This window comes from Magnolia sinica, chromosome 15, assembly GCF_029962835.1.
Source record: "Magnolia sinica isolate HGM2019 chromosome 15, MsV1, whole genome shotgun sequence".
Taxonomy (NCBI): domain Eukaryota; kingdom Viridiplantae; phylum Streptophyta; class Magnoliopsida; order Magnoliales; family Magnoliaceae; genus Magnolia; species Magnolia sinica.
This window is the reverse complement of record NC_080587.1, coordinates 7139676-7152628: the sequence shown is the minus strand read 5'-3', so window position 1 is coordinate 7152628 and position 12953 is coordinate 7139676. Positions and strand designations below refer to the sequence as shown.

At 38.9% G+C, this 12953-nt stretch overlaps 1 protein-coding gene and 2 long non-coding RNA genes across 6 annotated transcripts; all 3 read left to right on the top strand.

Annotated features, from left to right (window-relative positions):
* The first annotated feature begins 184 nt into the window (after window positions 1–184).
* Window positions 185–3241, top strand: LOC131228133 (putative disease resistance protein RGA4). The gene is made up of 2 exons (XM_058223965.1): window positions 185–3112; window positions 3196–3241. Exons 1-2 carry the CDS (start codon window positions 309–311, stop codon window positions 3239–3241), a joined length of 2850 nt encoding a protein of 949 aa, XP_058079948.1. The 5' UTR covers window positions 185–308.
* A 7-nt stretch (window positions 3242–3248) lies between these two features.
* LOC131227539 (uncharacterized) lies at window positions 3249–8777 on the top strand. Of its 3 annotated transcripts, none has more exons than XR_009162347.1 (8): window positions 3249–3987; window positions 5437–5600; window positions 5714–5851; window positions 6427–6667; window positions 6790–6853; window positions 7547–7738; window positions 7929–8064; window positions 8161–8777. It is a non-coding gene; the product is annotated as an uncharacterized LOC131227539 (long non-coding RNA). The 3 variants fall into 3 exon arrangements; XR_009162346.1 differs by having other exon boundaries at window positions 6423–6667; XR_009162348.1 differs by lacking the exon at window positions 6790–6853 and having other exon boundaries at window positions 6423–6630.
* Window positions 8778–9523: 746 nt separating this feature from the next.
* LOC131227537 (uncharacterized) lies at window positions 9524–12395 on the top strand. Of its 2 annotated transcripts, none has more exons than XR_009162344.1 (6): window positions 9524–9719; window positions 9903–10042; window positions 10472–10533; window positions 10768–10864; window positions 11134–11212; window positions 11309–12395. It is a non-coding gene; the product is annotated as an uncharacterized LOC131227537 (long non-coding RNA). The 2 variants fall into 2 exon arrangements; XR_009162343.1 differs by having other exon boundaries at window positions 9524–9813.
* The last annotated feature ends 558 nt before the right edge of the window (window positions 12396–12953 follow it).

Below are 12953 nucleotides of genomic sequence, written 5' to 3'. Positions count from 1 at the left end.
TTGCAATGTCTGTGGTGGAGATTATAGTGAACGCAATTTGAGCCGTCCTTGAGGGAGAGATTCCTTTCCCACTTAAATATGAGCAGTAACAAGTATCCCGCATTGTCAACGAAGGTGGCCCACCACATTCATGTTATGAAAATAACAGCACTGGCAGCTTCTCGATGCTTTCCTTGTTCTTTCTTTATCCTTCCCTGGTAACTCCTCCCACTTCATGAAAAATAGCACATAGTTCACAGTTTCATTATCTTCCATTCTACATTATCACCATTTTGAGTTCTTCAGCATCTCTGCAATACCAAGAAAAGATGGCGGCAGAAGCAATTCTCTCTGCTTTTGTTAAAACAGTATTGGGGAACTTGAATTCTCTACTTCTGCAAGAGTTTGGATCAGCGTGGGGTGTCAAGAAAGAGTTGGGGAAGCTCGAGAGCACGTTGTCAACGATCCATGCGGTGCTTCAAGATGCAGAGGAGCAGCAAGTGAAGAACGAGGCAGTGAAGAATTGGCTAAAGAAGCTTAAGGACGCAACCTATGTTGCAGATGACTTGATAGATGAGTTTGCAATAGAAGCTTTTCGGCGGAAAGTGAGGACTCAGTCTGCTACGGTGAATCGGGTACGCAACTTCTTTTCTTTTCCAAACTCACTTGTATTTTTCCTGAGGATGGGGAGTAGGATAAAGGAAATTGGGGAGAGATTAGATGGGATTGCAGCGGAGAGGTTGAAGTTCCATTTGAGAGAGGGAGTTGTAGATCGGCCAGGCAATACTGAAGGGAGACTACAAACCGCCTCTTTTGTGATTGAGTCAGAAGTTTATGGTAGAGACGAAGAGAAGGAGAAAATAGTAGAGTCGTTGATTCATGTCAGTACTCAAGAAGATGTCTCGATCATCCCCATAGTCGGTATGGGGGGCCTTGGGAAGACCACACTTGCTCAATTCGCTTACAATGACGAGAGGGTAGCAAAGCATTTCGAGCTGAGAATGTGGGTCTGTGTTTCGAATGACTTCGAAGTGAGGAGGCTAATAAAAACAATTTTAGAGTCTGCTACGGATGGGAAACATGATCTCCTAGAATTGGATTTACTGCAGCGCCGCCTCCAAGAAAAGCTACGTGGGAAGAAGTTTTTACTTGTGTTGGATGACGTGTGGGATGAAAATCCCGAGAACTGGGATCAGTTGAAACAATTTCTCAGAGGAGGTGCGAGGGGTAGTAAAATCATAGTAACTACCCGTAGTGAAAAAGTTGCTTCGATCATGGGCACTCTCCCTCCGCACCATTTGCCAAGACTCTCAGAGGATGATTGTTTGTCTCTGTTCATGCAGCGAGCCTTTGGGCATGGAAGACAAGAACCTCCAAACCTCGTAATGCATGCGAAGGAAATTGTAAAGAAGTGCGGGGGCGTCCCTTTGGCAGCGAAGGCATTGGGCGGCTTGATGCGCTTTAAAACAGATGAAAGAGAGTGGCTGTTTGTCAAAGAAAGTGAAATTTGGAATATACCTGAAGAAGAGAGTGGCATTTTACCTGCTCTGAGATTGAGTTATTTTCATCTTCCATCACATTTGAAGCAATGCTTTGCATACTGCTCAATATTTCCGAAAGATCATATAATCGATAAGAAGAAACTAATCCTATTATGGATGGCAGAAGGTTTCATTCAACCATCTGATGGAAGTAAACAAATGGAAGATATCGGGGGAGAGTATTTCAATAATCTATTATGGCGGTCCTTCTTTCAGGATGTTGAGAAAGATGAAGATGGGAATATATTATGGTGCAAGATGCATGACCTTGTGCATGATCTTGCATGCTCTGTTGCAGGGAACGAATGTTCAGTTGTACAGGTGAAGAATGCAGTGAGTATCCCCGACATACATCGCCGTTTGTTCATGTTGGGTGAGCATTATGAATGGGTCCTAACAGTCCCAAAGGCCTCAAGGAAAGCAAACCATTTGCGAGCACTGCTTCTGGGTGGAAGACAGACTTTTAGCATCCCTCGTAATCTTTTAACACATTTCATGTGCTTACGGGTGTTAGATTTAAGTTTAGCGCGTGTCACTACGGAGATGTTGGTTTCAATTAGCAGTTTGAAGCATGTAAGATACCTCAACATCTCTTGTCGTCGAATACGAGCCCTTCATGAATCCATTAGCACCCTTCACCATTTGCAAACCTTGATACTCTCGGGGTGTTTTGATCTTGCAGAATTACCCAGGGACATGAGCAAAATGACTAGCCTAAGACATCTTGAAATAGATGCGTATAATAATAAATTGACCCATATGCCAGCTAATATGGGAGAATTAAAGTTCCTTCAGACCTTGACAATATTCATAGTAGGTAAGGATAACGGATGTGATATAAGAGAGCTGCAAGGTCTAAACCTTGGAGGAAACTTGACTATTCGAAACCTCGAGAATGTGATGTGTGCAGCAGATGCCCAGGAAGCAAACTTGAAGAATAAGCCAAACCTTTGTATGTTACGCTTTTCATGGGGTCAGGATATTGATCTTCAGTTGGAAGGAAATGTCGAGCAAACCCTTGAAGGTCTCCGACCACATCGAAATCTCAAAAGGTTGACTGTGGAAGAGTACATGGGTGTCAGATTTCCCTATTGGATGTGTTCTTCATCGCTTCCAAATCTGATTCAAGTTTCAGTGATTAATTGCAGAAGATGCGAACAGCTCCCCCCGCTCAGCCACTTGCCATTCCTGAAGGTTCTTGTGATACGTGGAATGGATGCTGTGAAGTCTATTGGAAAGCATTTCTATGGCGACGATGTCACAGAGGCATTCCCATCACTGAAAGAACTCACCATCCAAGATATGCCTAATTTAGAGGAGTGGTCAGGATCCAATGGAAGAGTACTCCCCTGCCTTAACCGATTAACTGTCTGGGGATGTCCAAAGTTAACAACACTTCCATGCCTGCCATCTCTAAAAGAATTGGAATTGACGGATGGTAATGAGATGTTGTTAGGTTCAGTGGGAAACCTATCCTCACTTTCTTCCCTCGAGGTTCAAGGTTTCAGGGAGCTAAGGTCGCTGCCAGATGGGTTGTTTGAAAACCATACCCATCTCTCGAGCATAAGTATTAGGGAATGCCCAAAGCTAGAGTCTGTATCTAGGGAGCTTGGAAACCTTGCTGCTCTAAAGTCTCCGTCTATTTATGGGTGTGATGAGCTGGCATTGTTGCCAGAGGAGTTACAAAACCTCACCTCTCTCCATCGGCTGCATTTTCATAACTGCAATGGTCTAACGTCCTTGAGACTACAAGGCTTGAGCTCTCTTAATCGTCTAAACATCGACACGTGTCAAAGCTTAACGAGTTTGATAGGGGGACTGCAACACCTCACTGCCTTACAAGACTTGCTCATTTATAATTGTCCGGAGCTGGCATATTTACCAGAGGATATGCAACATCTTACTTCCCTTCGAATACTCAACATCTGGAGCTGTGAGAAGTTGACATGTTTGCCGGAAGGGCTACGACATGTCACAACACTGGAAGCTCTATCAATCAATGGAATGACTCCGCCGGAGTGGATAGGAAACCTGTCCTCGCTTCGACGTTTGGAGTTTATAGGTTGTGATAAATTGACGTGTTTGCCATCAGGGTTGCAACTCCTAACAAACCTGCAACACCTACAAATCGGGGGTTGGCCAAGTCTAACGGCTCTGCCGGAGTGGATTGGAAACCTCTCCTCGCTTCGATATTTGGAAATTTGGAATTGTGATAAATTGGAGTGTTTGCCATCCGGGTTGCAACTCCTAACAAATCTGGAACGTCTAACAATCATAAGCTGTCCCCAATTAGAGAAGCGATGCAAGAAGGATAAAGGCAAGGATTGGCACTACATATCACACATCCCATATATTGAAATTGGATATCCCAAATCTCGATTCCGGAGAGAAGGCGAATGGTGTGGACGTCTGCTGGAGTTGAAGAGGAAATGCATCAACGCTCTCCTTCCTACCTCTTCTTCCAATTGTAAGTAGTACTTCATTCACTCAACCCTATCTGTGTTAGCCGCGGATTAGGTGTTACCCGGATAACAACTTAATGGATGGGTTACCCTTACTGTGGAGCCCACCTTCATGATGTGTTCTATATCCAATCTATCCATCCATTTTCCCGCCCATTTTAGGAAGTAATCCAAAAAATTAATTAGTAGATCCAAATCTCAGGTGGACCACACCACAGGAAACAGTGGTGATTGAACACCCACCATCAAAAACTTCCCAAGCCCATATAAGCAGATCCGTAATGTTTATTTTCAATCCAACCTGTTGTTAAGGTCAATCAGACTTGTATGAAGGGAAAAATACAAAGATCAGATTGATCCAAAACTTTGTAGCTTTCAATAAGTTTTTAATGGTCATTCGCCACTTTTTACAGTGGTGTGGTCCACCAGAGACTTGGATCTACTTAAATTTTGGGATGACGTCCTAAAATGAGATGAAACAACGGACAGGCAGCGTGGATATACAATGTATTCATCAAGTTGGGCCCCACATGGTAAGGGTAACACCCAATAAAGTGTTACCCAGGTAACACCTAATCCACTCCTGCGGATCACATCCAACGCGTCCAATAGTTACACTCATGATTTATTGTTTGTAGAACATTATGGTGGGATTCATCTATTTCACACCCTCGATATAATACACACACATGTAGGTTCTACGATGCTTGAATTCACTATTTTTTATTTTATATGATTTGATCATATTATCATGTAGGTCAATCATGGTTTTATAGCTAGAAGTTGTATTTTATGACCTGTTTGAATTTGGTGGAATCTAAAATATAAATTGGAAAAGGAAAATGTCTCATCTCATGAATACATAAACAAGGAAACACCTATAAAAGAATTATGAAAAGGTTGTTTCTTTTAATCTTTATGATTTTTAAGGAAATGTGAAATGATCAATGGTCTAATTAAAAATGATATTGTTTCTTAGAAAGTATGGAAAATTGGATTATCAAGGTTTTTGGAGGAAAAAGAAAATACCTTTTTCAAGGAAAATTTTGGAAAGGAAAATAATTCCCAAGATGTCACTTTATTGGCACAATCAGCGGAAAACATCACATCAGCGGAAAACTCCTTTTCTGCACATACATTTTTGGATTCCACCAATCCAAACAGGCAAGCAGATCATCCTTGTAGAGGTTGTTGGATGATCCAAAATTGCAAGCTCAACAATCATACATTGAAGGATGTTTTTATTCAATAGTACACTTATCTTGATTATACATACCTACCATATAATGAAGTAAATTCCAAAGAACTATGGGTCTATTTATGCAAATTGAAAACCTGTACATAGCATATATATATATTCTGTTAGGGCGTTGTCAACCACCTCCTTTTTTGTTAGATGTGTTGTATGGTTACTGAATTGCTTTCTATGGTTGGCTGATTTGTTTGGCAAACAGAACATTTAAGCACCATAATTTAATCAAGGAATGAAAGTGGGACTCAAGCAAATGAGATGAAGAAGGGGCCTAGCAGCACATGTGCTATCCTTGTACAGTTGTAGGAGAACGTGCAAAGGGCAGCATGGTGGTTGAACTAAAAATCAGGCCGGCCTGCTTATCAGGTGAGAAACAAGCTTACATTGAATGTCAATCAATATTTATTTTCTTTGCAAGCTTTTTATTTTTGTGTTACAAATGTGGTGCAACCAATGTAAGTGGAGTGTTTGCCATCCAGGTTGCGACTTAACAAACTTTGAATGTCTACAAATCTCTGGCTGTCCCCATTTATAGAAGCGATGCAAGAAGAAGAAAGGTGACGATTGGCACAAGATAGCACACATCCCAGATATTCAGATTGGATAGCCATCCAATTGTAAGCATCACTTCTTGTTCATCCTTATCTTTGCTTTATAATATATGATTTTACCAATACTGCCTTTAGAACTATGCTTACAATTGTATATGCTATTTGTCACTTGGGTTTGTTTTGTGAGAAAAATGGTCATAATATAGCACGAGTGTGATGGTTCTTATGCATGTATGACTCAAAATCAAATCATCCAAATTGTAGGCCCTACTTTAGATGTGTGATAAACCATAAACTATATGGAACTGATGTCTGATGTCCTAAGTGACTGGTTGGTGGATATCTAATGCACAATTAAAATGAAAAAAAAGGTTAATTTGGCATGTGAGCCTTGATCAACATCAAATACATGCATGGTTTTTGTTATTTGTTAACAGAGGCTTCATGCTTGGCTGACATCTTTATCCTTTCTTCTTCACAACTTGTTACAGTTTTTAGCCATAGTGATGCATTTATCATTTAACATATCTATTATAATACTTTGACTTTATGAAAGAAGGGCTAGTCGTTAGCATTATCTGACTTTGGTTCTGATGGTACATGTCTACTACTGATATATTCTTATTTATTTTGCAAGATAGCTTGAATTTTTTTGAAGAAAGAACCGAGCTATAAACTGGGCATGCAGCTTAGGGGAGGGGAAAGGAGGAGAGATCAGGAGGGACCCCTGAACTACTGTTGATCTACATGACAGTACAAAGATGTGAGTGAGCTGCATCATTCTTCCATGAAGCTTTCCTCTCCTCCCACTCATAACAATAAAGGCAAAATGAACAATGCAAAAGGTTCGGTCTGCTCCCAAAATTCCTTTTTCCTTCATGAGTAAGATATTTTCATAGATACATCGACACTATTTTGTTGCATTGCTTTTTATGGAGCCATAACTTTTCTCCTAAATAAGGTTAAATGTCTTATTATTTCATTTTTTTTTTCTTGTTATGCAGTTAACTTCTTGGCCAGTCATGTGTGATGGATGTAGGTTGGCCGTAGCACGCATGCCAACTTAGGGTATGTGTTATAGACATGGGCATTCATCTGGTAGGGAACACTATCATCAAGCACTAACACAAACATTAGGCTGGTCGACTCATCAGATAAGCCGTGCATGTACATTGAATATGGACCACTGGTCATTTTTTCCAATGGTCCATTTTTCTCATACAAGTGTGGCCTGCCTATATAGTAGGCTAGTATGATTTTTGGGCATGAGCATTAGCATAGTGTGCCTTTACCTATCATGCTTTGCTTCCTGTGCACCTCGAGCAGTGTTCATCTAATTGTATTCATTGTATGGGCTGTTTATGAACATAATACAGAAACATGTTTGCTAGGTGTTTCTATACTCAGCAGAGAGCATTTCTCTGTAAACCAAAACAAAAAAACAAAAAGTTGATCACTCCTTTGTTTTTTAAAAAAAGAAAAAGAAAAAAGAGAGAAGGTTCCCCTGTTTTGAGTGCAAGAAGCACAGTAGCACCCTTCTATAGTCATGGTTTATCTTTTCTACAATGTATTTGAATACAAGATTTTAATCTTACCTTTTACATTCCATCAGATTGCTATAGTTTGCCTAATTCACATCCAAGGCATCTATGACAAAAATTGGCATTCTTTTCTTGTATTTTTCTTTATTATGAAGATAGTTTCCCAAAATGTGTTTTGGTTGAGTTGACTGATGAAGTAAATGAGGCATTGTATACGCAGCTGATGATGAGCAAAAAATATGATATGATGTTGGTGAGCCACATCAGGCATCCATCTCTCTGTTCTAATATTAAAGGAATGGGCCAAAAGAGGGAAGCAATGATTGTCCGAGGACAGCCAGCATCCCCACAATGGAGAATGACCATAGAAAGATCTTTCCACATTGAAGAAAGCTCTCTTGACTTGCATTGGGTACCAATTTCATTCTCTCTTCATCTTTTTGTCCTATTCTCATATTCCATGCTTGGTTGCAATTGGAGCATTAATGCCAGGAACTTCCATTCGAATTGCATTTTTTAATGACATGTGTAAGTTCTCTTATATTTATCTAATATTGAACTGACTCACCAAGTTGTTCAAGTGTTGATATATCATCATGCAGGAACCGGACACTTAGAATGCCTTAGATGAGAAGCAACAATAGCTGGTGAATGTCAACACCAAGGATAGAAGCATCTATGAACAAGCTTATTTGTACATGAAAAGTTGAATCTATGGCAATGCTGCCCACACCCAATGTGAGTTGTAACCAAAATAAAATGCTTGTTATATATGTTCAACAGGCCTATTAGATATCCTTGGTGACCATCTATCTTATGGACATGTCTTTGCAGAGCTTTCTCACCTATGGCCACAAGGAGGAGAGTACTACATCTTGGAGGAACTATCTCTCTGCAGATTTAAACTCATCGAACGTGACCTTTTTGTCCCTGTTGGCATCCATCCGATTGAAAAATCTCATCAAGCTTCCCAAGTTCTGTTATGTCTGCTGGAAGGCAGTCTTCTGGCAAGGCCTATATGGATTTCAGTTAGATGATCTTTTCTACCACATGCAAAGTAAAACTATAGATAAATGCTAAGGCGATTCGTGTGCAGGCAGACGGAAGAGGCAGAGATTCAAGTCACATATGTGCGAGATCCAAGCTGTTCATTAGTATATATTTTCTCATTTTATCAAAAAGGAAAAGAAAAATATTGCCAGAGAATATCTTGAGTTTTACTAATTAACTCAGGAGAATACTCGGATCATTAGCTTGTAAAAGTGGTGTCCATGGCTTAGTTATCCGAAATGATTTGTTTATTGAGCCCCACCATGGAAGGATCCTTCAAGATCTTGACTAGTTATAGGGAAACTTCTTTTTTTTTCCCATATAGAAGTTTTTAGTATCAACCAATCCTCTATCTACCCATACTTCATTAGTGTTCAGGGTTTCCTTTCATTTTGATTATTTTAAAAATATGTATGTTTATATTTTCTAGAAACCTGCATTATTTGACACCCATTTCTGGCAACGTTTATATACATTTTGTTTAGGTCATAGTTTTGCTACTAGAATACATTTTCCTGTTTCTTATGTATATGGTGTTTGGAACCAAGAGAGAATATATGTTTTAAAAACATACTCTTATTGACATGCATTATTAAATGCCATGGTAGAGACGTTTCTTTACTTTTTGGTAAAATGTATATTGGTGAAATATCATGCTCTCTTCTCCACGCACAGACACACACACACACACACACACACACACACACACACAAAACACAATATGCACGCCAATGTGGCGATAACTGTGGATGTCTATCAGCTTGTTTTTATTAGGATATCTATTCTTGGTTCCAAATTGATCTTATATGAGCTATTTCTAATAAAACAACTTTCATATGTCATTATACATCTGCACAGATATGTGGGAGTGGTGGGTTTTCCAGGACCTTGTTTCTACTTATTTCCTTGTCCAAAACAAAAACACACTGCTGTCCATGTCCAAAATAGGTATACATATGCATGTTGATGTTGCAGTGTCGCAACATTGCTTTCTGGTTATATTGACTGGCCCTCTTTAAATCCTGTATTTTTAAAAATGTGTAAGATTTGTTCTAATGGAATGCTTACTCTTTTTACTCTTTTATGGTTGTCTTCTTTCAGTGATTTGAGTAGTCCTTGATATTCGGGGATCAAGTACCCGAGAAAGTGCAAAAAGGTGACGTGTTTATCTTATTTGCAACAAGCAACATAATTGTTATCATTTAATTGTCCAATGAAATGCATTCATGAATATTGAAATATTTTCAGTTACTTGCAACAGGAATGATAGAATTCTGAAAATAAGATCAAGATTGTGCTTTCTTGACCATCAGGAGTATACATATGTTGGTGTGTTTTATATAGTCCTTTGCTTCTTATTTTCCCTTATGATTCCTTGCCTAATGTTGTGGTTGTGTGGATCTCTTGACTGGCAATTCTGCAGAAATCATTCAGAAGGTAGGATCACAAGATTAATGTAAAATCTTTTTTCTGATGAAAGGTAGAGTTATATTTAATCACTAACCCAAGAGGCATGCCACTTGCAGGCATGCATCTGCAGATGCCCAATACAACTGTCTCACGGAAAGTCAAAACTTGAAACACATGTTGGTGATCCAAGCCCTTCATCACACTGGCCTCATGATGAATGTGTCTTCACTTATTATCAGTTTTGCCCATTCATCAGGTGAGCCACACTTATATTGAGAAAGTGGATGCTTAAAAGATTGATAAGATGATAACTAATGGTACATGAGTGGACCACTAATTCACCAAATTAGTGGACTGGCCGAACTTTTACGCTGGGACACTTTCATCAATGGGTAGACCTCATGAATGGAATGGATCTCATATGCATATGCCACACTGGCACACGTGAGGGTCCTTATATTTGTCCTCTGTAGAAATGCATCCACAAGAAGGACTAACTCCTTCAAATGTAAAATTTCTATCCACTTGCTAGTGTTTTCAATCCTATGTTTACTTTATTTATGTAATATCTCCACAACAGCCAAAGAACTGGGGTATGTTCATGGGAATGTATCTACTGATGTATTGTAAACATAACATTCTCTAGAAGCTCAGTTAACAGTTATAGCATCATTGATATGTGCAGGATTTGCAAAATTGGTTACAGCTTTTGCAAGAAATGGTCACAGATGAGAAGTATAGATTGAGGTGGAGTTTTGTCTATAGCTATAGTTTCTTGGTCTTCAGAGTTGTGGCATTGTTTGTGTTTGTATTTCATGCATACAAGCGAACACTTGTAGAACACTTGTAGCCTACATGTTTGTGTGAGCATGAAGTGTTTTTTACCGACCATCCCTTATCTACTTGGCATGAGAACAGAATAATGAAACTTTGCATGGTATTGCATTTTTAATTTTAACTTTAATTTATTTATTTTGGCAGCTGTTGAACCGTGTCAGGAAATGTCAATAGTGCAGCCCAATTCAGAGTAATGGAAGAATCTCTGATGAAATCTCTTTATTCACATCGAGAACACTAGGTAATTCTGCTTTCTTTGTTTTCAAGATCTGTATGCTATAGCTCGCACTGGGACAAAGGCTAAAAAGATTATGATGATAATATATTTGTGAGCCTTTGCATCTCCTTGTATTAGATTCTCCATAATCAAAATGGAGAACAATCTATTTATACAAAGATATGCATCATTCCTTCCCATCAAGGCTATAGGATCTATTGGTTTTGATTTTATAGTAACTCAAATGGTAATATTAGTAGAAATAGTTCTGAAATGTTTAGCAGCATCTACAGAGACATCACTGTTGGCAGTTAACTAATCATGGCAATATATGGGAGCTAGTGAAGATCTCAACTTTTCAATGGCTCAACGGTACATACATGGTTTTCTTAGTTTACATGAATAATGACTAATTCATTCATAGTTTGGGGGTAAAATATTTAATCGAAAGTTACTGTTATGTTGCAGAGATGCCACGTACTTGAAGTTTCAGATACATGTTGAATCTTGATCTCCAATCTTCCTATCGATGACCCAGCTACAATTTTGCACCTTCCAACAAAATACCATTCTATGAACAGATTCGATGAAACTTCCATCTGATACAATAGCTTGGATTAGAGAAGCCAGACCTGATACCTTTCGTCCCTTCCATGTTCAAGTATTTGAGGGAAAGGGGGATGCAAGTCGAAGTAAAGGTTGTCTACATTGCAATTGAGGCTCTTTGGCTTCATACATTCATGGATGTGGCCCACTAGACTGCATGGACAAATCATCAAGACCACCATCCATCTGCTCGCCCCTACCGTTGTGGGTGATTGTACAGAAGACGGAGAATCCATTCTACCCTATTTCAGTTGCAGTCAGATCATGAAGACCAGCATATACACACACCTACTGTTTGTGGGTGATTGTACAAAAAACATGTGGATAGGAGAATCCTAGCTGCCCAATTTTCTCTGTTGAATGTGATATTTATACAGTTTGTATAAAAAATGGCTGATTTTTGTCGTCACCCGTTTGCTTGGAGGCTCTTACTCAGACGGATAGGATTTTCCAATTGATGTGATATTTATACAATTGCCTATCACCATAGGGCTTATAAGATTAACATACCAGATGATCCACCCATGAGCCATGCAGGCCCAATCAAGCAGTAGACCTTCTGAGGTAAGGGCAGGCTCCAAATTGAAAATGAAGCAATAGGCCTCTCAAATTCTATGTCAAGGGTGGGAAATCTGGTGTTCAAACGGGATTCTTCAGATCAAGCATGGATGGTCCTCATTGCTTGCAAGTTTATCAGCTGATATGCTTCATGAGTAAGTTTCAGGAAGCAATGATCACTTTACTAGCTGTTTGTAGCTCTATTTTTATGTTGAGTTTAGAAGGCTAAATTATAAATGGATGTTTAAGTAGAGGCAGAAATAGAGATTGTATGTATTTTGGAATGCATGTAAAACAGATCCGTAGTCTGACTGTTATGCTTGTTACAAGTAATTATATGAGTTTCATGTGCTATGTTTATGTTAAGTAATTGATTGGCCATTGTATTTACTTTTTTTTTTTTTTTAATTGTTAATCTCTCTATTTAATCTTTTTTTCATACTTGTACTTTGAAATTTGCCAATTCAAAATAGCTCCAACAAGAATTGCAAGTTTAGTGGGCTGATGGCAGATTACAGGTCTCAAGAATTTAGAGGATCCCAGGTTAAGTCTCAATACCAATTTTGGTGGGCCCATGGATCATTTTTTTTTTTTTTTTTTTTTTTGTGAAACCTTTTCCTAGATTAATCACACCCAAACAGAACGTTTGTTCCAATTACAAGGATATGTATGTAGAACTTGGGGCCTTGTTTGGTAGACTAAAAATTAGTTTATCTCATTTTAGTTATCAGTAATTATGCATTAGAATTTGGAGATCGTGTTCTCTTATACATAATTACTTCAGGAGTTGAGTGGTGTCATTTAGATAACAAGATGTTCTCATCTCCTAACTTTGTTGGGCCCCACAGGGTTAATGATTCTCTGGATCACTCTTTAAATTGTTGTGAGTTTCTTTGGACCATTATTTATGTACTAGGTAACCAGACATTACTAGCCGTATAATCGATTG